The sequence below is a fragment of the Pseudophryne corroboree genome, chromosome 4, assembly GCF_028390025.1.
Source record: "Pseudophryne corroboree isolate aPseCor3 chromosome 4, aPseCor3.hap2, whole genome shotgun sequence".
Taxonomy (NCBI): Eukaryota; Metazoa; Chordata; class Amphibia; order Anura; family Myobatrachidae; genus Pseudophryne; species Pseudophryne corroboree.
In genome coordinates, this window is record NC_086447.1 from 368,905,753 (window position 1) to 368,933,623 (window position 27,871).

The following is a 27,871-nucleotide window of genomic DNA, read 5'->3' on the forward strand; positions in this document are numbered from 1 at the left end:
AATCAGTCAGAGTTTGGAATTAGTAAGCATACATTCTTTCTCAATGCTGGTGTTAGTCACTCTCTCCCATTTAGTAGTAGAATAGTCCACTTATAATTAGATCCAACCAATGTTAATATAGGGCACACTGCCTCTGATATCACTGATGATGGTTCTCCTACCTCCCTTAAATGGCATAAATATGGGGTTTTTGCATATTGGAGTCCAATCTTTAGTTGGTATAATGGATCCACAGGGACTTACATACAGGGGAGCGCTCACTCCAGCTCTTTCCTTATAACAGCCGTTAATTGAAGAGCAGTGTCCACAGCCGAACTGTTAAGTATGGGTAAGCACTAGCCAGCACGGAATGCAGCCCGATCACATGACACGTTTCCCCGCCTCTCCACTTCCGGGTATTCGGCGGCTTCCTCAGACGTGTTTTGTTACGAACCTGCTGAACTCACTTTTATCCTCTCTTAATTGGTGCAATCATCTTATGACCTCACCCCACCTGTGGGGCGTTTTCATCATTGATTACTGGTTGCCAGAACACCATTTATTAGCCATTAAGGTAGACTACACATTCAAGCATTAGAACTACTTCTGATTTCCGGTCACATGTTGTTTGCGTTCCACCTGTGGATTGTCAGAGTCGAAAAATATTGCATGCACACAAACTCATATAGCGCATAATTAATACATAGTCCCCACACACACACATTGTCAACGATTTGCAGACACTCAGTTAAAACACAATATCAGATTGCTTAAATAGCCATTGTGAACATACAATGTAGTGTTCTTTACTCATAGGCTTTTCTTTGTTGGGAAGGTAAATACCTTATGTGTGCCTAACTGTAAGCACAAACAATTGAGAGTTGTGTGTTGAGTCAATAGATCCTGGACTGTCATTGTTACACTATAGGTCAGAACAAATAAGAACACAATATAACATACAAAACCCTAAGGATAGGCAAATGCCTGATCGTGTACTCAAACAACACAACCCTTGTTTGCTTAAACCTTTAAATGATTTAAGCAAGACCACCAAAAGGTGACATTCAATATCGTACAGACCAGACAATGATGTATAATTCAAATGTTTAATATTTATATTCACCTACACATAGTTTTAAACACATCTAACCCACGGTTTATATATATTTCATAATGTAATTGTAATAGCAGGAAACTATACTCATATATATATATATAATAAGATTTTACTTACCGATAAATCTATTTCTCGTAGTCCGTAGTGGATGCTGGGACTCCGTCAGGACCATGGGGATTAGCGGCTCCGCAGGAGACCGGGCACAAAAATAAAAGCTTTAGGACTAGGTGGTGTGCACTGGCTCCTCCCCCTATGACCCTCCTCCAAGCCTCAGTTAGGATACTGTGCCCGGACGAGCGTACACAATAAGGAAGGATTTTGAATCCCGGGTAAGACTCATACCAGCCACACCAATCACACCGTACAACTTGTGATCTGAACCCAGTTAACAGTATGACAAACGTAGGAGCCTCTGAACAGACGGCTCACAACAATAACAACCCGATTTTTTTGTAACAATAACTATGTACAAGTATTGCAGACAATCCGCACTTGGGATGGGCGCCCAGCATCCACTACGGACTACGAGAAATAGATTTATCGGTAAGTAAAATCTTATTTTCTCTGACGTCCTAGTGGATGCTGGGACTCCGTCAGGACCATGGGGATTATACCAAAGCTCCCAAACGGGCGGGAGAGTGCGGATGACTCTGCAGCACCGAATGAGAGAACTCCAGGTCCTCTTTAGCCAGGGTATCAAATTTGTAGAATTTTACAAACGTGTTCTCCCCCGACCACGTAGCTGCTCGGCAGAGTTGTAATGCCGAGACCCCTCGGGCAACCGCCCAAGATGAGCCCACCTTCCTTGTGGAATGGGCCTTGATAGATTTAGGCTGTGGCAGGCCTGCCACAGAATGTGCAAGTTGAATTGTGCTACAAATCCAACGAGCAATCGTCTGCTTAGAAGCAGGAGCACCCAGCTTGTTGGGTGCATACAGTATAAACAGCGAGTCAGATTTTCTGACTCCAGCCGTCCTTGAAATATATATTTTCAATGCCCTGACAACGTCCAGCAACTTGGAATCCTCCAAATCGCTAGTAGCCGCAGGCACCACAATAGGCTGGTTCAGGTGAAACGCTGAAACCACCTTAGGCAGAAACTGAGGACGCGTCCGCAGTTCTGCCCTGTCCGAATGGAAAATCAGATATGGGCTTTTATACGATAAAGCCGCCAATTCTGACACTCTCCTGGCTGAAGCCAGGGCCAGTAGCATGGTTACTTTCCATGTAAGATATTTCAAATCCACCGATTTGAGTGGCTCAAACCAATGGGATTTGAGAAAATCCAAAACTACATTAAGATCCCACGGAGCCACTGGGGGCACAACCGGGGGCTGTATATGTAGTACTCCTTTTACAAAAGTCTGGACTTCAGGAACTGAAGCCAATTCTTTCTGGAAGAAAATCGACAGGGCCGAAATTTGAACCTTAATGGACCCTAATTTGAGGCCCATAGACAATCCTGTTTGCAGGAAATGTAGGAATCGACCCAGTTGAAATTCCTCCGTCGGGGCCTTCCTGGCCTCACACCACGCAACATATTTTCTCCAAATGTGGTGATAATGTTGTGCAGTCACCTCCTTCCTGGCTTTTACCAGGGTAGGGATGACCTCTTCCGGAATGCCTTTTTCCCTTAGAATTCGGCGTTCAACCGCCATGCCGTCAAACGCAGCCGCGGTAAGTCTCGGAATAGACACGGTCCCTGCTGAAGCAGGTCCCGTCTTAGAGGTAGAGGCCACGGATCTTCCGTGAGCATCTCCTGAAGTTCCGGGTACCAAGTTCTTCTTGGCCAATCCGGAGCCACGAGTATCGTTCTTACTCCCCTTTGCCGTATAATTCTCAGTACTTTTGGTATGAGAGGCAGAGGAGGAAACACATACACTGACTGGAACACCCACGGTGTTACCAGAGCGTCCACAGCTATTGCCTGAGGGTCTCTTGACCTGGCGCAATACCTGTCCAGTTTTTTGTTGAGGCGGGACGCCATCATATCCACCTTTGGTTTTTCCCAACGGTTCACAATCATGTGGAAGACTTCTGGATGAAGTCCCCACTCTCCCGGGTGTAGATCGTGTCTGCTGAGGAAGTCCGCTTCCCAGTTGTCCACTCCCGGAATGAACACTGCTGACAGTGCTATCACATGATCTTCCGCCCAGCGAAGAATCCTTGCAGCTTCTGCCATTGCCCTCCTGCTTCTTGTGCCGCCCTGTCTGTTTACGTGGGCGACTGCCGTGATGTTGTCCGACTGGATCAACACCGGCTGACCCTGAAGCAGGGGTTTTGCCAGGCTTAGAGCATTGTAAATCGCTCTTAGCTCCAGTATATTTATGTGAAGAGACATCTCCAGGCTTGACCACACTCCCTGGAAGTTTCTTCCCTGTGTGACCGCTCCCCAGCCTCTCAGACTGGCATCCGTGGTCACCAGGACCCAGTCCTGTATGCCGAATCTGCGGCCCTCTAACAGATGAGCACTCTGCAACCACCACAGAAGAGACACCCTTGTCCGTGGAGACAAAGTTATCCGCTGATGCATCTGCAGATGCGATCCGGACCATTTGTCCAGCAGATCCCACTGAAAAGTTCGTGCGTGGAATCTGCCGAATGGAATCGCTTCGTAAGAAGCAACCTCCGGAAGAAACACCTTTTTCTGAACCGTGTCCAGAATCATTCCCAGGAACAGCAGACGTGTCGTCGGGGTCAATTGAGATTTTGGAAAATTCAGAATCCACCCGTGCTGTTGCAGCACTACTTGGGTTAGTGCTACTACGTCCCCCAGCTGTTCTCTGGACCTTGCCCTTATCAGGAGATCGTCCAAGTAAGGGATAATTAATACGCCTTTTCTTCGCAGAAGAAACATCATTTTGGCCATTACCTTGGTAAAGACCCGAGGAGCCGTGGACAATCCAAACGGCAGCGTCTGAAACTGATGACAGTTTTGCACCACGAACCTGAGGTACCCTTGATGTGAAGGGCAAATTGGGACATGCAGGTAAGCATCCTTGATGTCCAGGGACACCATAAAGTCCCCTTCTTCCAGATTCGCTATCACTGCTCTGAGTGACTCCATCTTGAACTTGAATTTTTGTATGTACAGGTTCAAAGATTTCAGATTTAGAATAGGTCTTACCGAGCCGTCCGGCTTCGGTACCACAAATAGTGTGGAATAATACCCCTTTCCCTGTTGTAGGAGGGGTACCTTGACTATCACCTGCTGAGAATACAGCTTGTGAATGGCTTCCAATACCGTCGCCCTGTCTGAGGGAGACGTTGGCAGAGCAGACTTTAGGAACCGGCGAGGGGGAGACTTCTCGAATTCCAACCTGTAACCCTGAGATACTACCTGCAGGATCCAGGGGTCCACCTGTGAGTGAGCCCACTGTGCGCTGAAATTCTTGAGTCGACCCCCCACCGCCCCTGAGTCCGCTTGTAAAGCCCCAACGTCATGCTGAGGGCTTTGCAGAAGCCGGGGAGGGCTTCTGCTCCTGGGAGGGAGCTGCTTGGTGCACTCTCTTACCCTTTCCTTTGCCTCGGGGCAGATATGACTGTCCTTTTGCCCGCTTGTTCTTATAGGAACGAAAGGACTGCGGCTGAAAAGACGGTGTCTTTTTCTGTTGGGAGGGGACCTGAGGTAAAAAGGTGGATTTCCCGGCTGTTGCCGTGGCCACCAAATCCGATAGACCGACCCCAAATAATTCCTCCCCTTTATACGGCAATACTTCCATATGCCGTTTGGAATCCGCATCACCTGACCACTGTCGCGTCCATAAACTTCTTCTGGCAGATATGGACATCGCACTTACTCTCGATGCCAGAGTGCAAATATCCCTCTGAGCATCTCGCATATAAAGAAAAGCATCCTTTAATTGCTCTATAGTCAATAAAATACTGTCCCTATCCAGGGTATCAATATTTTCAGTCAGGGAATCCGACCAAACCACCCCAGCACTGCACATCCATGCAGAGGCGATGGCTGGTCGCAGTATAACACCAGTATGAGTGTATATACTTTTCAGGGTAGTTTCCAGCCTCCTATCAGCTGGATCCTTGAGGGCGGCCGTTTCAGGAGACGGTAACGCCACTTGTTTTGATAAGCGTGTGAGTGCCTTATCCACCCTAGGGGGTGTTTCCCAGCGCGCCCTAACCTCTGGCGGGAAAGGATATAATGCCAATAACTTCTTTGAAATTAGCAGTTTTCTATCGGGGTTAACCCACGCTTCATCACACACTTCATTCAATTCCTCTGATTCAGGAAAAACTACAGGTAGTTTTTTCAGACCCCACATAATACCCCTTTTTGTGGTACTTGCAGTATCAGAGATATGCAAAGCCTCCTTCATTGCCGTGATCATATAACGTGTGGCCCTACTGGAAAATACGTTTGTTTCTTCACCGTCGACACTAGATTCGGTGTCCGTGTCTGGGTCTGTGTCGACCGACTGAGGTAAAGGGCGTTTTACAGCCCCTGACGGTGTCTGAGACGCCTGGTTTTCCGGCCGTCTCATGTCGTCAACTGATTTTTGTAACGTGCTGACATTATCACGTAATTCCATAAACAAAGCCATCCATTCCGGTGTCGACTCCCTAGGGGGTGACATCACCATTACCGGCAATTGCTCCGCCTCCACACCAACATCGTCCTCATACATGTCGACACACACGTACCGACACACAGCAGACACACAGGGAATGCTCTTATCGAAGACAGGACCCCACTAGCCCTTTGGGGAGACAGAGGGAGAGTTTGCCAGCACACACCCAAGCGCTATAAATATATAGGAACAACCCTACAGAAGTGTTGTTTCCTTTATAGCAGCTTAATATATCAATATCGCCAAAAAAGTGCCCCCCCTCTCTGTTTTTTTTACCCTGTTTCTGTAGTGCAGTGCAGGGGAGAGTCCTGGGAGCCTTCCTCGCAGCGGAGCTGTGCAGGAAAATGGCGCTGTGTGCTGAGGAGATAGGCCCCGCCCCCTATTTCGGCGGGCTCTTCTCCCGGTGTTTGTGAGACCTGGCAGGGGTTAAATACATCCATATAGCCCCAGGGGCTATATGTGATGTATTTTTAGCCAGAACAAGGTATTATCATTGCTGCCCAGGGCGCCCCCCCCCCCAGCGCCCTGCACCCTCAGTGACCGCTGGTGTGAAGTGTGCTGACAACAATGGCGCACAGCTGCAGTGCTGTGCGCTACCTCATGAAGACTGAAAAGTCTTCTGCCGCCGGTTTCTGGACCTCTTCACTTTTCGGCATCTGCAAGGGGGTCGGCGGCGCGGCTCCGGGACCGGACTCCATGGCTGGGCCTGTGTTCGATCCCTCTGGAGCTAATGGTGTCCAGTAGCCTAAGAAGCCAATCCATCCTGCACGCAGGTGAGTTCACTTCTTCTCCCCTAAGTCCCTCGTTGCAGTGAGCCTGTTGCCAGCAGGACTCACTGAAAATAAAAAACCTAATAACTTTTTCTAAGCAGCTCTTTAGGAGAGCCACCTAGATTGCACCCTGCTCGGACGGGCACAAAAACCTAACTGAGGCTTGGAGGAGGGTCATAGGGGGAGGAGCCAGTGCACACCACCTAGTCCTAAAGCTTTTATTTTTGTGCCCTGTCTCCTGCGGAGCCGCTAATCCCCATGGTCCTGACGGAGTCCCAGCATCCACTAGGACGTCAGAGAAATATATATATATATATATATATATATATATATATATATATTATATCCAATTGTCCGGCACTCCCTTACGGATAATTTATGTACTTGCTGCAGTGCCATCTTAAACTCCATCGAGCTATTTGTAATAGATGCAAGTAAGCGGCACTCACCAGGCTTCATATATATTAAGTAAAACGGTCCTTTATTAGATCCTACGTTTCGGGGTCGGACCCAGTCGTCAGAGACAGCATGAACATATATCAAGTGTTCAAAAACGTACATTTATACCCAACCCCAATCACAATCAGGCAGCCTTACTTGTCCAACCTGGAGGACGCCAGCCGCCCGTAGCACGGACCTTCCCGCCGGTCACGAATCATCTCTCAGCCGGACGGAGCCCATGTCATCATCCGGTGGCGCCCTCCGGCGCAGACAGCACGCTCTGCGTGATTGCTAAGCAACATATAAACAATGAATTTAAAAACACGATAGCACAGCAAATAACACTTTTCAGTATAGAATATTTCTGTTAACCATATTATACTTGCTAACAACAATTTTGTATGTAGTATCATAATAACCACCACACAAGTTCCCACTAAAAACAAGTCAAAGATAAATGCAACATTTAAAGAACACACTGTAAGCCAAGGCTCTCATGTAGCCCCCGAGGTGCAATGGTATCTAAAACAAAGATCCACCTACATTCCTTTTGAAGTAAAACCTTCGCCCTGTTCCCCAAGTGAAGTTCTTGTAAGTCCGGGATCGGTGGTACTGTGTAGTGCGGATGTGGCTAGCCTCTACACCTGCATACCACATTGTGCAGGTGTGGAAGCAGTCAGGGCTCTCCTAGTGGATAATCCATCTTATGTAGGACCACCTGTGGAATTTTTTCTGAAGTTGCTACATATGGTCTTGACCCGAAATTACTTTATACATGACGGCAGGTTTTATCTACAGGAGGCAGGCTGTGCGATGGGGTCCTCAGTGGCCCCATCGTACGCGAACGCATATATGTATGCCATTGAACAAAAATTATTTTGGAGTAATGGCATATTACTTTCTAATATTGATCTATATGTCAGATATATAGATGACTTGCTGATTGTTTGGTTGGGCACTGTAACACATCTACGTAACATATTGGATGAACACAACTTGTCTGATAGTGTGGTGAAACTGTCATATGATATCAGTACTGAGTCAGTACATTATTTGGATGTTAATATCTCAATGGGTGAACATGCGTTGGGTACTTCACTATTTGTAAAGAGTACCGATAGAAATACCATACTAAGGAATGATAGTTTTCACCCACTGCCTCTCCGCAACAGTCTTCCCTATTCACAGATGTTGAGGGCTAGACGCATTACCTCAGATGCAACCATGATTGATTCCACTTTGGATAAAATGGTGGATAAATTCCTAGAAAGAGGCTATGACAGGAAACTTTTAGAGAGCTCTAAGAATAGAGTTTTGAACATCCCACGGGTAGACACCCTTAAGTATCAAACACATAGTCAACAGAATAGTGCCAAAGAAGTAGTTCCTTGGGTGAGTCAATACACGGATAAAAGTCCTTTTCTCACCAAACAGGCCAAAAAGTGGTGGCCTATGGTTAATAGTGATACAGATTTACCCTTATTGCAGCAAGCTAGATTACTCCCCAGTTACACTAGGGGTAGGAATCTAAAGGACCGTTTGGTTAAACTTGATATCACAGGCATGGATAAAAAGAACCCTCAACACTTTCTTAGTAGGAGAAATGGCTGCTATAAATGTTTGGGGTGTGTGACCTGCAGAGCCCTATTAGCAGGAAATACATTTGGTCACCCCCATACAGGGAAGAGATTTTCCATAAAATTTTCTGTTACATGTAGCACCACATTTGTCATTTATATGCTGACCTGCCCGTGTGGGTTGGCATATATTGGCAAAACACAGTGCCAATTCAAGGCATGTATGGCGCAACACAGGACAGCCATTAGGCATGCCTTGGAATCAGGTAGTAGTGATCAGCCCGTTGCCAGACACTGTGTTGAAGTTAGACATAGCATAGCTAGTATGAGAGCCATTATTATAGACCACGTCCCTCTTAAAATGCGGGGGGGGGAACAGGGCGAAGGTTTTACTTCAAAAGGAATGTAGGTGGATCTTTGTTTTAGATACCATTGCACCTCGGGGGTTAAATGAGAGCCTTGGCTTGCAGTGTTTTCTTTAAATGTTGCATTTATCTTTGACTTGTTTTTAGTGGGTACTTGTGTGGTGGTTATTATGATACTACATACAAAATTGTTGTTAGCAAGTATAATATGGTTAACAGAAATATTCTATACTGAAAAGTGTTATTTGCTGTGCTATCGTGTTTTTAAATTCATTGTTTATATGTTGCTTAGCAATCACGCAGAGCGTGCTGTCTGCGCCGGAGGGCGCCGCCAGATGACGTCATGGGCTCCGTCCGGCTGAGAGATGATTCGTGACCAGCGGGAAGGTCCGTGCTACGGGCGGCTGGCGTCCTCCAGGTGGGACAGGTAAGGCTGCCTGATTGTGATTGGGGTTGGGTATAAATGTACGTTTTTGCACACTTGATATATGTTCATGCTGTCCCTGACAACGGGGTCCGACCCCGAAACGTAGGATCTAATAAAGGACCGTTTTACATTATACATGAAGCCTGGTGAGTACCGCTTACTTGCATCTATTATATATATATATATATATATATATATATATCTATCTATCTATATATATATATATCTATCATGAGGATGGGATCGCATAAAGACATTGTGTGTGGGATTAAAATGTTCAGGGTCGCATAAGTAATAATTCGGTGGTTGCGAGGATATTGTCACATATTGCGGCAACAAGTTATTAGTGATACCGGATTCATGTATATTCCTGTATGATACTGTGGTCGGTTTGAACTGGTCTTTAGGTGGGAGCTCAGAAGGTAAACAACTGTAATCACATCACAAGATTAGGTATCTTCCAGTGTTCGAACTGACCAATAACACACAATGAATAGGAAACATCCTTCTCCTGGACCAATAGCAGAAGACCCAGCCCAGATGTGTACCTTCTCCAATATACAGTATATAAGTACTTTCCCTTGGCCAGGAAGCTCAGTGTTGCTGATTCTAAATGGTGTTGACTGTTCTCTGAGCTACGGGTGATGTATACTGGCCACTGGCGTGCGCAGCACATTTTATTAGGGGGTGCACCGTCGGAGGGGTGTGTCTAGCACCGCCTTTTGGGCGTGTCTAGCACCATCTATTGATGGTCAACGCATATAAAATATCCACCTTTGTACCAATCCTAATAAAGCAGATACATTGTCAGATGTGCGGTGTGCACCAAACAAACACCCCTGATGGCACTCACTGCAATTACAGTGCTCCTACTCAGCCTGGTCTGGCTCCCCCTCTCTTTCCCCTGCAAGCTGCAACAGCTTACTTACAAGTCAGTCACTCACTGACAATGACATTCGCAGACTAGTATTGCCGCTGCTGGAAAAACGAGTGACGTGTCAATGTTGCTGCCGACTGCCTGCCAGTATTGAATTTGTCTTCCTAAGAGGAACGCTGGCTGCATGCTGCTCCTCATCAGTGGCTGGCGTTGGCACAGCATAGACAGAGAGATGTGTGTATGTGGTGGGTATGCGAGCAGCATGACGTAATAACGTTACGTCACACTGTTTTTGTAGATGGAGGTGGAGCTGGGAATTTGAAAGCCGGTGTAAGTGGCACCCTTGATTAACCCAGGCGTCCGGTCGGTAATGAGGTCCTGACAGGGTGCAGCGCAGAGGGGACAGTAATCAGCCTGCTCGGCGATCGCTGCATCAGGCATGTGAGATCGGGGTGCCAGACATTAGGGGGTGCCTGTGCGCACCAGGCACCCCCCCTGCGCACACCTATGATACTGGCTGTAACTATTTTCTTATGTGGCTGTAACTATTTCTTAGGTAACTAACTCTGTACCACTTACTTGGGCTTATATATGTTATACTAAATGATATACTGTACATATGTTATTTTGTATGCACACCTTTTAATATCAATTACACACACATAGATATATATATATATATATATATATATATATATATATATCTCTATCTCTCTATCTATATCCCTGAGCATTGGACCTCAGTAAACCATGTGTGCGACTACTTGCTTTCTCTTAAGGGACATAGTGCTGCAACATTTAGCGCACTATTATCGTATATGGTAATAAGACACAATTTGCGTCCGCAGTATATGATAACACTGGTATGTAAAGGTTTATTTAAAATAATGGAGTTTCACAGGATTTTCGCGTTCCAAAACATTTTACTCAATTAAAACATAACTATTGCATATTATATTATTAAAACGCACAAACAATCAACTATTTCTAGATAGACATTTGCCAGCCTGCCCATCTATGTTACTAAACCCATCTTTAGGCAATAATCCTAGTGTATAAAAACATCAGGTAACATACACTGTCCTAAAAGATTGTAAACATTATTTAACTCTATCGTGTCATTTAGACACCCTGGTGTTAGAGTCTTCATGCTAAAAATCCAAAAGGCTTCTCGTCTACATAAATGGTTGTATCTGTCTCCCCCTCTTGCTGTCAGTTTTATTTGTTCGATAGCTATTACCTTTATGTTTTTCATAGAGCCTTTCTGACAGTCTGAAAAATGTCTATAGAGAGAATTATTCATAGAACTCATCAGAATATTCTGTTTATGTTCCATAAACCTGATGTGTAAATGTCTGGTGGTGCAGCCCACATATTGGAGGCCACACCCACAGTCCAACACATAGATGACAAATTCAGACCTACATTTAATAAAGTCTTTAATAAAGAATATTTCCTTAGATACATTAGAGGTGAAGGAGACAGTTTTCCTATTGGTACAGTTATACGTAAAGCTACCCATTTTCCCACACCGGTGGAAACCTTGAGGTTTAATGGGTAACCATGTCTCTGAAGGTCCTCAGAAGCTCATCAAGTTCTATATGATGAAAATTCTTTCATGATCTTCTTTTTAGCAAAGGCTTTGGAGTTCTACTGGGTTACAAAATTAACACTCCTATCTATACTTTTCTTTTCCTTTTTCAACATGTCCTTTTGATCAGCTAGGAGAGACCTCCTATCTAATCCGGCAACCTGGGTCAGTGTAGTATCTAGTAGTTTCTTTGGATATCCTTGTTCTAGGATGCATCATACATACATTGTGCTTGTCTCTGGAACACTTCAGGGCAAGAGCAACTCCGTTTTAACCTCATAAATTTACTTTTAGGGACATTTGTCTTCCATTTAGTGAGGTGGCCACTTTTAAAATTCAAGTATTTATTCTGATCGACTTCTTTAACATATGTTTTTGTGTTTGATATGGTCATGTAAAATAATTGAAGAACAATGAAGTCTCTTTGGTAGATTTATTGCATTGTGAAGTTTACAAGGCTCACGATAAAAGAATATCATGTACTGGACATTGACACATTGGTTTCATCTTATATACTTTCATCACAGCATTACATGATCTAATCAAATTAACAAGCCAATCATATACATAGACCAATTACATTTCAAATATCAAAATATATTCTAATTTATAAACTCCCCTTATGGGGGATTTCCAATGAATTAGCTCAGCATCTTGTGATTATAACGGTTATATTAAAAATACACTTTTACCTTCAACATACTTTCTCTTTCATCCACTAGGGGACACTGGAACATCATATACATTAGGGGTGTGAAGCTTGCAACCGGAGGTGTGGCACAATCTAAAAATTAGCATTGTCTGCACAGCTGGCTCTTCCCCCTTCACGCCCCTCCTCCCTCAGTTTGAAAAATTGTGCCTAGGAGGTACAAGCACAGAAGGGAGCACCTGCTCCATTACAAAAGAAAATCACTAAGGCTGCGTCAACCTAATTAAAAGGGGGACAAAAGTCTTGAAAAGAGAGAGAGACAATGATCCCTACTAAAGGGGATCTGCATCTCTCCTCCTGAAAATCCGAAGCATCAGATTATTTTTTTGCATCTCCCATAACTGTGAGTACTGGTGGTAATGAGGGCCCTAGTTAAAAAAAAAAAAAAAAGAGAAATAGTTTACTGGGGTTTTTAATTCCACCTGAAACTTTATTATAATGCTGGCCAGGCTTAAACTTTAAAAGGAGACCCATATTTAAGGATCTGACTAGTTAGACACTAGCCTGCTCCGGAGAAGAGATGTATAAGAACTCTGCATACACTGGCTGTCATTACTGTAAATGAGTGTGTCCTACTCTGCATTCTATTTATAACACAGAAATATAATTTCGCGCTGCTGCAATTACCTCAGCGGGAAGAGTTGCTGAGCAGAAATCCCCCGCTGCTCCTCCTCCTCACTGTGATGACATCGCGGCTCTCAGCCGCTGCGCCTCAGCTCTCCCTGCGCCCTCTACTGATCACGGGGCGGGAGGGGAAAATGCTGAGGCAGACTGCCCCCCGGTTCACCCTCCTCCGCACTCCAGTGTACTATACGGCCGCGGCACGGGCCCGGCGATCGGCCTGCCTGCGCCGTCACTGAACGCGGGGAGGGAGAGTTTGTGTCCAAGAGCAGACACGGCGCGGGAGGTTGGGGTAGACGGCGGGGGGAGATGATTGCAATACGCGGCACACGCTGGGCGGTCAGCGTCCAGGGCGCTGGGGGCTCATTAATATATATATATATATATATATATATATATATATATATGAAAAGTTTCAGTGGCGCCCATTTTTAAACATAAAAGGCGCCAAAGAGCTTAGCAAGGGGGACATAGATAAAGTATACGCCCCTCAATAGTGGAGACATATTTTCTTAAGTACTCCCTCTGCTGGACATAAGGTGTAGCTCCGATGGACTAGTGGGCTAATGCTCCAGGCATTGAACAGACGCTCTGGGCTGGTGTTAATTTAATGCTGATGCAAAGGAATTTCCATATGTTTTGATCATATTATGTGTTATATTTTCTAAGGGACTTCTCATTCAAAGATTCTATGAAAATAAAAGGGCAAAGACTGGATATCAACCCGACCTCATAAATGCGAGGGTTGCAACGAGGCTGGTGTTTTATTTATTTTACAGTATATAGAAAAGTACAGCCAGATGAATCCAGTGTACTTTGTTCCCATAATCCGTTATTGTCTTTCGTTCCTATTATAAAAGGAGAAAGCACTGCAGAGTGACCTGTGGAGGTGCGGTTTCAACAAAAGCACCAGCAAGAAAACTAAGACTTAGTTCCTGTCAGGTAACTTCAGTATACCTTGGACTTCCATCAAATTCTATATTTATTTGTTTATACATAATTCCCCCAACGGACGCTGCTGACAGGTACGGCGGAGGAGGGAGCATCAGAAGATATCTACCCATTCAACTTTAGCTGTATCAACAGTGATGGTTTTGTGGGTGATCGATAAATGAGTATTTCTTTAATTAAGTTTTTAATCATTTACTTATTTTTTAGTAGGAAATTTCCAGCTGTTTGAACATACTCTTCAAAGCTCCCCAAAAAAGAATTTCAACGGTCTTTCTCCTCCTATTCTAATAAGGTGGAAGTTCGGCTGAGTGGTATGTATATGTTTATCTAGGGTAAACACGACCACACGGATTTGTTTTGGTGTCTCAGGTAAAACAAGGAGCACTACGGTTACCATCCCGGAAGTGTGCGACAGTTGAGAATGGGCACACAGCTAGGGGGAAGTGGTCCGTCGAGGTCAGGGAGAAATACTCTGACATATATTCTGCATTGGAGTATGGGCTACGGGCCCATCCAAAACCGAGGGGAAATTCATAGTTAGGATTTCTCCATACGCAAAGGTATAACAGAATGTGCGACAACTCCTCCCTAGCCTACAGTAGAAGTGGGAAGAGGAGGTGGCTCTCATTCAAGAAAGTGTACCGTCAGAATCATTGATTGACTAGAAGCAGCCAGTAAATGCTTCCAAATCCCCAAGTAAAGTTTGCCTAACAGTGCATATACCGAGAGTTAACCCTTATATTTGCCAAGTTACTAGGGATGATAGCATCTCGATCTCAGCCACATAGCGCAAAGGGTTTTCGATGGCCGACAGTATTCTGATTCCACAGAAGGAAAAAAGATCCCACAACGGGGGTGGACTCACCCCTGCTTAGTCTGGCAACAGGGTAATCTTGCTTCTCACAACCCTGGAAAGCAAGGTGTTGTAGATACGTTGGGTTTTACATTGACATCAATCTTTATGAGTACAAGAACATCACAAACGGGAAGTACTTATCACAAGGGGAGGTTCGTGCTTCGGTAAAAATGGTTATAGTTACCACTATTTCCCTGGGAGGGGAAGCTTTTCTTGGTCCACAAATCAGACAAGTGGATTTTGCAGCGGAAGAATCAATCATTCTGCCTACCAGGTTGTCATAGTGATATGCCAATGGCCAGTAGGCTGGGTCAGCAAGATTATTTCCCAGGACTACAAGATAGACTTTAATCATACAGCCGCTGAAGGCAGGAGCACTACAAACGGTGATTCAAAGGCTAGAGCACACAAATATAATTTTTCCAGTTCCGGATTCTCAGAGAGTTACTGGATGTGTTCAAATCGTTTGGAGGTGCCAAAAACCAGACGACTTGGTCAAACCAATACTCAATTTAGAACTTTTAAACCAATTTTTAATGGTTTACAGATTCAGGATGGAGTCAATCTAGTCAGTTTTTGCAAGTGTAGGACAAGTGGTGTCCATGAACATGGAGGATGCGTACCTTCATGTACAAATTCGGACTTCTCACCAAGCGTACTTATGATTCGCGTTGGTCATTCCCAGTTCAAAGCTTTACCTTTTGGCTATCAGACCGAGAATTTATATAAGGATTATTAAGAGACATGGCTCAGTGGACCAATGCTAGAGTGCACTTAGCATAAGGTCCTAGTTTCGAGTCCAACTCCGGACCGGATATTTATATAGATAATAGTCGCAAATTTGAAAGCCTTAACAGTTAAGAACATACTTACCTTGGATGATCTGCTAAGCAGGTCCCGTTCTCAGAAACACCTGATCAGGGATACTCTGACAACACATCAATTTCTCATTTAACACGGCTGGATTGTGAACTTCAAGCAATCCAACCCGATATCAGTGCAGAGGTTTCAATTCCTTGGTCTAATACTAGACCCAAGGCAATTGAGGGTGTTTCTCCCAGAGAACAGGATCCAAGACATAAGGAAAATGGGGGAAACCACCCGGTTTCCTTCCACATTAACTTCACGAAGGTTTGTTTGTTGCCACAGGTCTGGACCTCGTTACTTTGGTGGTCGATACACAAGAATCTCACAGCATGCAAGAGATTTGGCGTTTGGGATTGGAGGATTCACATAACGGAGGCCAGCCTCAGAGTTTGGGGTGCCGTCCTGGAGGGTATTCATTTCGGGGCAGATGCACGTCACACGTGAGCAGTCTACCCATAAATATTCTAGAACTGAGAGCAGTTACAATTCGTTTCTCTTCGCCGAAAACCTGATGAAGGGATAACACTTGAAGAGACAGTCGGCCAATGTCTCAACGACGGCATGCATAAACAATCGAGAAGGAACAAAAAACAAAAAAAAGGATGGCATTATAGGAAGCCACTAAGATCTTGCTGTGGGCAGAAAGACGTGACATCGTCCTCTCGGTGGTGTTCATTCCAGGAGTGGAAACTAGCAAGCAGGTTATCGCAGTCGCCAGGACATACATCCAGGATAGTGGCTCTACTCCCACAAGTCTTTGAGATGCTGGGGAGGAGATGGGGCCTATCTCGGGTAGACCTAATGGCCCCTCGATACAACTATCCGCTGCCCAGGTATGGGACCAGAACGAGAGTTCCAGTAGGGAATGGAGTCTTACAGAAGGGTTTACATCTTTCCACCATTTCCTCTCATACCAGAGTACTAAAGAAAGCGAAACGGGAAAGAGTGTGGGCAAATTCCCATTGCACCAGACTGGCCCCGCAGTAGTTGGTACTCGGACTTGTGGGGGCTACTGGCGGAAGATTCCTGGAGGCTACAGAGTGAGTCCTACTGTTACAGGGGCCATTCCTCCACCCATACCTGAACAGGTTGCGTTTAACGGCGTCGCTATTGACACCCGAATCTTGAGAAATAGAGGGTTACCAAGGGCGGCTATTCCTACAATGTTAGCAGCTAGGAAGCCGGCCACGGCCATGTATTTCTACACTATAGGAACAGATACTTGGACGGGTGTCAGGAACGGGGTTGGGATTAGATAGAATTCCATCTGTCTCGACGTTTTCGTTTTCTCCAAGCCAGGTTTGGATGGAGGCCTACGTTTAGTTTCCTTGTAGGTTCAGGTTTTGGATCTCCATTCTATTTCACAACGCCTAGCATCCTTATAGGAATTTCAGACTTTCTTACAGGGAGTTCGGAGGATACAACCTCCTTTTTCCGTCCTCCCACGACACCATGGGACCTGAACTTGGTGTTGGCATATTTAAAATCAACAACTTTTGAGCTTTTGGAGAGAGTACAAGTGAAATCTCTCCTGGACGGTCACGCTGTTGCTTGCTTTGGCTTCAGCCAGACGGGTCTTTCAGTTATGAGCCTTGTCGTGTCAAACTTCCCTTTCTACTTTTACTTGAAGGTAGGGCGGAACTCCGTACGATCCTAAGGTAGTTTCAGGGTTTTCATGTGAACCAGCCGTCTGTGATCCCATCTGTTCAGGGGGTTGCAGATGGGAACGTGTCTTGGGACATTGTAAGAGGTCTACGGACATATGAACGGTTTAGGTCGTCCATCAGACAGTCTAAAAAACTGTTTGTTCTCTCTCTGAGGGTCCAAGGAAACGTGGTCCAGCATCTAAACAAATTCAGGCTAGCTGGCTTAGGCTTGCCTTTAGGCAAGCATGCTTCTCCTGTAGTAGACGGGTTCCGTTTCCGGTTGCCCATATCACCAGATCAGGGGGTGCCTCTACTACTCGGCTTTGAAGTCAACGTGGTCATCAGCACACACGTTCACGAGATTATACAAGTTTGATACGGTTGCGTCCAGAGGTTCAGAGTCTGAACGCTTTAGTTTGGCAGGACACTGACAGCACTCCCACCCTTGGGAGTAACTTTGGGACGTCCCCTAATGTATATGATGTTCCAGTGTCCCCTAGTGGATGAAAGAGAAAAGAGGATTTTGGTACTTACCGATAAATCCATTTCTCTGAATCCTCTAGGGGACACTGGACACTCGCCTCGGTGCTGTCAACCTGCTGTGTTCAAAGTTCTTTTTTAACAGTTCATACAAACAGCGTTAGTTTTTCTGGTAAGAGTTTCTTGGATGCTGTTTGATTAGTGGTACGGTTCGGTTCCTCGCCATGTGCTATAGTTTCATGTCCTATTCTCTCAGTCAAATTTTACAAACTGAGGGAGGAAGGGCGTGAAGGGGGGGGAACCGGCTGTGCAGACAATGCTAATTTTTAGATTGTGCCACACCTCCGGTTGCAAGCTTCACACCCCTAATGTATATGATGTTCCAGTGTCCCCTAGAGGATTCAGAGAAATGGATTTATCGGTAAGTACCAAAATCCTCTTTTTGACTTCCCTTTTCTATAGAATACTAGCTAACCACAGTCTAGGAAATACTGTAAAGCTAAACAACCTTCCTTAATTGCTACTAAAATTAAAAGTTTTTGCAAACATATAAGAATTACATTTAAAACAACAGTTTTTTTTAAGCAATAGACAAACTGACATCCAGCTTTTATTTTGTGTATTCACTTATCTATATCATTGTTATTTGGATCATTTGGTAGAGGCAAACCGTCAATTTAATAATCAGGCTTATTACACGAAGCTAAAAGGTAACCCGACTGAGCGGTTTATGAATGACCTAAAAAACATGTTAGAAAAAGCAATGGATGAGGGGCTATTCAAAAGGAGGTGTGCCATTTCCTACTTGCTCAATATCCAATAGTTCCAAAATTTTATTATCTTCCAAAGATCCATAAGAATTTAATCTCCCCTCCCGGAAGACCTATAATATCTGGAGTGGGATCAATGACCAATAATTTGTCATACTTTGTGGACAGTTTTTTGCAGAAACATGTGAAACTATTAACATCATATATAAAAGATACTACTTGTTTTTTTAAACTTATTGAGCAGGTGGAATGGAAACCTACATACTGGTTCATTACATGTGATGCTGAATCACTATACTCAAATATTGATCATGCATTAGGGCTTCAAATGATAGAATATTTGTCACAGGATGACACGGTTACTGATGTACTGAAGGAGTTTATTTTGTCTTCTATTGAGTATATATTGAGTCACAATTATTTTTTGTTTAATAATTATTATTATTTACAAACACGGGGCACCGCAATGGGGACCAGGTTCGCTCCGAGCTTCGCCAACCTCTTCATGGGGCGCTTTGAGGAAGAACACATCTGGGCGGGGTTCGAGGCGAACCTGGTTCTCTACGGACGGTATATAGATGATTTACTTATAATTTGGGATGGGGCTTTGGATTTGATTAATAGTTTTGTCACATCGTTAAATTGTAATAAATTTGGGTTAACTTTCACGAGCACAATGCATCAGTCAGAAATAACATTTTTAGATATAGCCCTCTCAATAACAGATAATAAACTGAACACAAAAACATATATTAAAGAAGTCGATCAGAATAAATACTTGAATTTTAAAAGTGGCCACCTCACTAAATGGAAGACAAATGTCCCTAAAAGTCAATTTATTAGGTTAAAACGGAATTGCTCTTGCCCTGAAGTGTTCCAGAGACAAGCACAATGTATGTATGATGCATTCCTAGAACAAGAACATCCAAAGAAACTGCTAGGTACTACACTAACTCAGGTTGCCGGATTAGATAGGAGGTCTCTCCTAGGTGATCAAAAGGATATGTTGAAAAGGGAAAAGAAAAGTATATATAGGGGTGTTCATTTTGTAACCCAATATAACTCCAAAGCCTTTGCTATAAAGAAGATTGTGAAAAAGAATTTTCATCTTTTAGAACTTGATGAGCTTCTGAATAGCACGGGTATATTAAATGACTATATTATTTTTAGGAAATCTGGTAATTTAAAACAGAAACTGGCTCCTAGTAATTTTAGATTAAAAGCAAAAGTAGTAAATGAAATGGGACCTTCAGAGACATGGTTACCTATTAAACCTCAAGGTTTCCACCAGTGTGGGAAAATGGGTAGCTTTACGTATAACTGTACCAATAGGTAAACTGTCTCCTTCACCTCTAATGTATCTAAGGAAATATTCTCTATTAAAGGACTTTATTAACTATAGGTCTGAATTTGTCATCTGTGTGTAGGACTGTGGGTGTGGCCTCCAATATGTGGGCCGCACCACCAGACATTTACACATCAGGTTTATGGAACATAAACGGAATATTCTGATGAGTTCTGTGAATAATTCTCTCTACAGACATTTTTCGGACTGTAAGAAAGGCTCTATGAAAAACATAAAGGTAACAGCTATCGAACAAATAAAACTGACAGCAAGAGGGGGAGACAGATACAACCGTTTATGTAGACGAGAGGCGTTTTGTATTTTTACCATGAAGACTAACACCAGGGGGTCTAAATGACACGATAGAGTTAAATAATGTTTGAAAATCTTTTAGGATAGTGTATGTTACCTGGTGTTTTTATACACTAGGATTATTGCCTAAAGATGGGTTTAGTAACATAGATGGGCAGGCTGGCAAACGTCTATCTAGAAATAGTTGATTGTTTATGCGTTTTAATAATATAATATGCAATAGTTATGTTTTAATGGAGTAAAATGTTTTGGAACGCAAACATGTGACCGGAAATCGGAAGTCGTTCTAATGCTGGAATGTGTAGTCTACCTTAATGGCTAATAAATGGTGTTCTGGCAACCAGTAATCAATGATGAAAATGCCCGTGGGGTGAGGTCATAAGATGATTGCACCAATTAAGGGAGGATAAAAGTGAATTCAGCAGGTTTGTAACCAAACACGGCTGAGGAAGCCGCCGAATACCCGGAAGTGGAGAGGCGGGGAACGCGTCACATGATCGGGATGCATTCCGTGCTGGCTAGTGCTTACCCATACTTAACAGTTCAGCTGTGGACATTGCTCTTTAATTAACGGCTGTTATAAGGAAGGAGCTGGAGGGAGCGCTCCCCTGTATGTAAGTCCCTGTGGATCCATTATACCAACTAAGGATTGGACTCCAATATGCAAAGCCCCTATATTTATGCCATTTAAGAGAGGTAGAAGAACCACCATTAGCGATATCAGAGGCAGTGTGCCCTATACTAACATTGGTTGGATCTAATTATAAGTGGACTATTCTACTACTAAATGGGAGAGAATGACTAACACCAGCATTGAAAAAGAATGCATGCTTACTAACTCCAAACTGACTGATTTACTAACACCAGATTTAATATACATAATGGTGAATATCTGAGTGTTTATTAATTATGTTTTAACCTGTTATATTTTTATGTGTTATATGGCCATATATGTCATGTATGTGTAAATAAATATTATTAATTCAACTAATTAGACTGGACAGCACTTCCTGCTAAAACCTTGGTTTTAAATTTACATTCCTTTTCTAAACTTTAGAGGGTTCTTGCAATAACCCTTATCAGGAAGCTGCAGCCCAGCCCTAGTTATACATTTGCCAGCTGTGTAACATCAGGCGCCAAGTATTTATTGTCTATTTGTTTTTAAACCTCAGATATGCTTGATGTGGTGTCCAAATTGGAACATAGAGGTACGCATCCTTTATGTCCATTGACACCATGAATCCCTGTTCCAACCCTGCAATGACCGACTGTATCGATTCCATCTTGAACCAGTAAACTGTCAGGAATTGATTGAACACCGTTAATTTTAGAATGGGTCTGACTGATCCATCTTCTTTGGGTACCACAAAAAAAATTGTATAAAAATCTGTCCCTTTTTGTGGTACCCGCACCGGTACTATCACCTGTTTGAAGCAATTTTTGGATTGCTGTTTCTAATGCCCTTGCCTTTTGAGGGCACCGAGGTAGACCCATACTAAAGAATTGACTGTGAGGGCATATTAGAAATTCTATTTTGTATCCCTGGGATATTGTTGACCCAGACTTCTGTAGAGGTTTCAGCCCAGGCTTCCTGAAACCTTGTCAACTGGGCGCCCACCTTGAGGGACCCAAGATGAACTGGGAGACTGTCATGCCAACGTTTTGTTAGTGGGCTTAGAGTCCTGATTTCGGGTTGTTGACTGGGAACGGCCTCTGCCTCTGTTTCCACGAGTTTGTCCTCCAAAACCTCTACCTCTGGCATGAAAGTACTGCATCCTAAATTAAGTAAAAGCCAGACCTGAATAACTCCTTCTTACGGCCGGCATCGTTCTAGGGTATGTAGTCTTATGCTTCTCACTGTTTAGCAGATCTCCTGAGTGAGCCGCTGATCCCTTCCACAGGGATCTTTGTCTCACACGCACTCCCAGAATACCTTAGCATCAACCTACACCCTCCTTTCTATCAGGTGGGATTGGGCAACTGAAACTGTTTAGAAATAAATTCTTATGGATCAAGAGCTCCTGTTTTGTGCTTCTACCTCCCACCACAATTTGTCAAACTGGAGGGATGGCGGGTGTGAAGGGGGAGGAGACAGCTGTGCATAGTTTTTTTTTATTTATCACATTGTGCTACCTCCGGTCTGCACTTTTCACACCCCAGCTGTTTAACTCCGGTGTCCCCTAGTGGATGATAGTAGATATATATATATATATATATATATATATACATACATACACACACACACATACAGTAAAGCTTATGGTTATGACACCTCATTATAAAGGAGTATTTTATTCATCTAGGATTCTTGTAAACTGGAAACTTATTCCTCTTTTTCGGGATCAGGTTTACTTTAAGTATAGGCATCTAGTAATGCTCTATTTATACTTATACTGTAAATTTTACAACCACAGACTCAAATATGTCACTCACCAAGTACACATGGAACCCAATCGCATGACACTGGTCTTCCGGACAATTCTGTCGCAACGTCACCTTCACCAGATGGACTTTAGTGGGCACAAAAATAGGAAGGGCTGGGTTGAGGTGATAAGAGGAAAAATTCCTGCTGCCTCCTGCAGTGCTACCCTTCTTCCACTGTCCCACCAGCTCCTGGGTCTCCCATATTCCTTGCACATCTTCATTGGCCCTTACCACAGGACTGGTGGTTAATTCACTGCATTCAATAAATACAGAATATCACAATAGAGCCTCACTATGGGGGCGATTCATAAGTAGATGCATTTGTGTCTTTATGTTAATGCCATGCCGCCCAAATCTGATCTGTGCACAAAGACTAACCATCGATCAGATATCTGCAGCACCACCGGACATTAACAGAATCTAATTGTTATGCCAAATGTCTGTCAGAACATGGCCGCCGGTGCCAGTGGAACAGCATCTTTCGATGCAGTCCCTGACACCGACACGCCTGCTGTCATTAGCCCCCCCCCCCCCCCCCCCCAATCACTGCCCAGGAATGCCAACTGAAATTGCATGGTTCTCCATGCAATTCTGCTAGGCGTACCCTGGCATGCAGAATTAAAACATCAGACATTTGTGCCCAATCTAAACATTCAATCCACCTCAGAATCAAGTGCTATATCTCATCACCTAATGAATGATTTTAGTTTTTGACACTCAAAGTGATGTGTTAGATGCAGGGCTGCATTTACTACACGAGTATCCATCAGACATACTTAGGGCAGCATTGAATGAAGCATAAAATGAGAAGGATAACACAAAAAAAGCTATTTGGACAAAGAAAGCAACCAGTGGTGATTGTGGGTACAATAGTGACTGATATAGGGTGTAATGTTCAACCTGAGCACGATGGGGCCATTAGACAGGACACGTAGTAAGAAATCCCCTGCTGTATCCTTATGAAAGGTACTGGGGATGAGCAGGTAATATCCTGGTGATAGATCACAGCGCAGATGTAGCTGTCGGTCATAGCAGTGTGAGGCGGTCCCAACAACAGGGGTTGACAAAATAGTCTTCTGCAGGTTAAATCGATGTTTTTTCACCTAGGGACAAGACAAAAAAAATAATAATAAGTATTTATTTTAACTATTCTAAGGGGTTATGAAGTCAATAGATAAAGCTGGGTACACACTTGCACAATATCATGCAGAGTTGTCCGATCCGGGTGAATCGGAATGTCAAATCATCCGTATCTTGCAGCGTGTACGTCCGATTGCATGCTCCTGCAAGCAAGGTTGTGTGAATGGCTATGCTGCACAGCCAATCACACGTTCTCGCATGCAATACAGTGAAGATTAATGAGGGACCAAATAGTGATATTAATATCTGCCTAGTGTGTACCACCAATCTCCACATGCGCAGGGAGACGGGATGTAGTTATGTAACCGGTGGTCGGGATCCCGCCGATCACTATACCGATGCCGGAATCCTGATCTTCTAAATAGCACAGATACATGGACTCCACTGAGCAGAACAGAGCAGGTATCCAAGTAAATCCCAGCCCTAACAAAATCAGCCTAATTACACCCGCAAAGTAATGTGAGAAATCCTTAAAATGGCAGAATAGCAAGTGATCACACAGGAACCAAGAGGAAGCTGTAGCAATCAAGCATGAAGACTCCTGGTCTGCACACTCAACTAGTTGCCAGGAGACTGATTGAACTGTCCTACTGTGCTTCTTCGGGATGTTAACACAACTAATTTTACTCGTCAAAACAGACATATAACACGCATATTAAAACAAAAAACAAACTATTAAAACTATCAATAGGCCCCTGGGGTCTCTACTAAGGAAAGGTGAAACCATGTAGCATGAGATTGATGATATAATTCACGTGTCTGGTCTGTTTTATAGACATTGTAATATCGACACGTACATGACAATGTCAACATGTTCAAAATGCTGACAGCTAAAATGTTGACTGGTGCATAAAGTGTACACCTAATTTTAAGACTAATCCCAACTATAATATTTCTATTGCAGACATTTTAACTGTATCTACATTTCATAGTCGACATTTTAACCATGTAGACATTGTGAAATTCAACATTATAGTGTTCACCTTTTGACCTTCTGACAAACTAGACCTAGTCTTTGCGTACATGTGGTAGGGAATGTAGGGAGTAGGGATTGATGAGAAGGACTGACAATGTATCTGTGAAGTGCTGCAGAGTTTGCATGCATAAATAACTATTCATAAATAAATGCTGCAAAATTAGTCTGTATAATTTTCCAAGAGGGCCAGGCACATAAAAGGACAATATCCCAGTAGCTTCTGAACAGAATGTAACAAATAATGTAAATGTAGATATCAATCAGTGATTAACGTGTTCTATTCATATCTTTGATACTAGCGACCAAGTGAATGACTGTTCTGTAACACTAATTCTCCACTTATTGGAAGTTACTAAGGGGCAGATGTATTAACCTGGAGATGGCATAAGGAAGTGATAAACCAGTGATATGTGCAAGGTGATAAAGGAACAAGCCAATCAGCTCCAATATGTAAATTAACAGTTAGGATCTGATTGGCTGCTGCCTTTATCACCTTGCACATATCACTGGTTTATCACTTCCTTATGCCTTCTCCAGGTTAATACATTTGCCCCTAAATGACAACAAATAAATAAAAGTAAGCATATCAGGTGTCTGTACATCAAATAACATTTGCTCTAAAATAACAGTGACAAAGTTTATTCTCACACTTACCTTCCAGACATGGAGTCCTACAGCATGCAGAGCAGTACTATTTGCGCTCACTTTTCTTGACCAACTGCTGTGCAAGGATTTGGTGACTCCAGTGTCACTTCGCTGCCTTTGCAGAAGTGCTAAATACACTTCACTTTGCTTCCTAATGTGCAACCAGAACTTTGGGTTATCAGGAAAGCTGACATTGTTACGCGATCCACCTGCGTTCTGTCCCTTAAGCCAAGAACCATAAATCTGTTGTGAGTGAAGCAGAGGGCAGCCTATGGAAAATAAAAATGCATTGGAAAATCAGAGAGAACATTGTTGCATCCATGATAATGTTTGCTAGAACAAGTGAGAATAAAGATGTAACACCTGTCCTATTGACCACTATGGCGACAAGCAGGTTTTGCTACATGCAAAGTGCAGGGTATCACACACTGATAGACTGTAAATCACTCAAGGCTGAGAGACGAGTAATGCAATAAATTAAATATGCACAAATGCTTAATTTGCCTAGCAGGATACAAAGTGCCTCATGCCAGTCTGTACTTTATTTTCAGAGTCATATATCTATATACAGTATGGCGATCCGGTCTCTAGGTCGACAGTAACTAGGTCGACCACTATTGGTCAACAGGGTCTCTAGGTCAACATGTTCTAGGTCGACAGGTCAAAAGGTCGACATGAGTTTTTGACAATTATTTTTCCCATCTTTTCCATACTTAACGATCCACGCGGACTACGATTGGGAATAGTAACCAATGCCGAGCGCAGCGAGGCACCTTGATCGGTGCATGGCGAGCGAACACGGTGCACTAATTGAGGTTCCCGGTCACTGTATGGAGAAAACGACACAAAATAAACAAAACACAAAAAAACTCATGTCGACCTAGAGACCCTGTCGACCTAGTTACTGTCGACCAATAGTGGTCGACCTAGTTACTGTCGACCTTGCATACAACACCCCTATATATGTGAGATGAGGACCCAAGAAACCTTATCTAATCTTGAGACTAAGCAGCTAAACCTGGCAAAACTAATGGGTGCATTGCAATAAGTTCAGTTTGAGTGCTCAAATGGGTCACTTTTATCTCATTTCGGCTTGCCACTCCCTGGGGTGCCTGCGCTGGCAGCTGATCGCGCCCGAACGGAGCTACTGGGCACCATATGCTGGTTGCCGGCTAAAATAACAATTGAATTCCCACGTATATATTTACTGTTTTTCAATAACAAGTACAAAATTTCCGAATACAGTATATCAAAATGCGTAATAAAGGGCACGTACAGCATAGGCTAGTCGGAGAAAGCTGAAAAAAATCCAATACAGTACATAACAAATATTAGAAACAATTCAAACAGACAATGGTAAAGACAAACACACAAAACGTAGAGGATGGGAGAGAAGGGGAGGAAAGGAGGGAAGGAGTTGCGAGCCCATCCATGTTAATACATAGAAGGGGAAAGGAGGTGGACATCAGCAGAAGCAAATATAAGAACCCTAACAGGGGAAGGTCTCGAGGCTCAACCAACAATCATTAAGATGGGCCTTGAAGAGTTGAATTGCAACCATGGGTACCAGGTGCAGGAGAACTCCTGATTACTCTCCAGACTCAGACGGAGACCTTCCATAGACATATACAAATCTATTCTGGCAAACCATTCCTAAGTGTGGGGGGCCGAAGCAGAACACCAGTGAACCGCATTCGCAGCTTTCGCCGCACTATTAAAGAGCTTTAGCAAGGACTTTTTATATGTTGCCAGAGGACCAGGGTATAGATTAAGAAGCCAGATCGAGGAATCAGAAGGGGTCTCTCCACCCACTATCGACTTGGAAACAGACATCACCTGATGCCAGAAAGGGTGTAGGAGACTGCAGTCCCACCAAATATGTAATGGGGAACAAACCACCAAGTTACAGTGTCAACAATTTATCCGGAAACCCAGGAAACATCTTCGTAAGGGTAAGATGGCATCGGTACCAAAGAGAGAGAACTTTGAATTTTGCCTCAATCACAGAATAACTTAAAGAAAGAATTAATAAATGTATTTTGAAAAGATACTGTTTCAATCTCCATCCCTCAGATCTAGCTGTAAATCTCGCTCACAGTCTCTAGCATATTTAGGAGGTACAGAGTACATGTATTCAATCAGATGTTTGTATCCCCTCAAGAAAGAATGCGCTGGGTGTAAAGGGGGCGAGACACATGTCCTCAAAGGGAGTCAAAGGTCTGGTACAGGCTGCACGGAGCGCCGCTCCCTGTACAAAATGTTTACTTTGTAAATATCGCCAAATCTGAGCAGCAGGTAGTTCCCACTTGGCCTGCAGAAAAGGCAAGGAAGACACACACTCTCGTCCACTAGCTGTTCAGCTCACCACAACCTGTTTTGCACTCATACCGAGAAGG

The 27,871-nt window shown here is 43.7% G+C and overlaps 1 protein-coding gene across 1 annotated transcript in view; it reads right to left on the minus strand.

Moving 5' to 3' along the window:
• CAPN10 (calpain 10) overlaps positions 1-27,871 on the minus strand; it is a 158,842-nt gene that overhangs the window by 20,399 nt on the left and 110,572 nt on the right. The window contains exons 7-9 of the mRNA XM_063916574.1: positions 25,485-25,744; positions 23,615-23,817; positions 22,724-22,967 (exon numbers count right to left, since the gene is read on the minus strand). Of these exons, the coding sequence (XP_063772644.1) occupies positions 22,724-22,967; positions 23,615-23,817; positions 25,485-25,744 (707 nt within the window). The remainder of the gene's footprint in view (positions 1-22,723; positions 22,968-23,614; positions 23,818-25,484; positions 25,745-27,871) is intronic.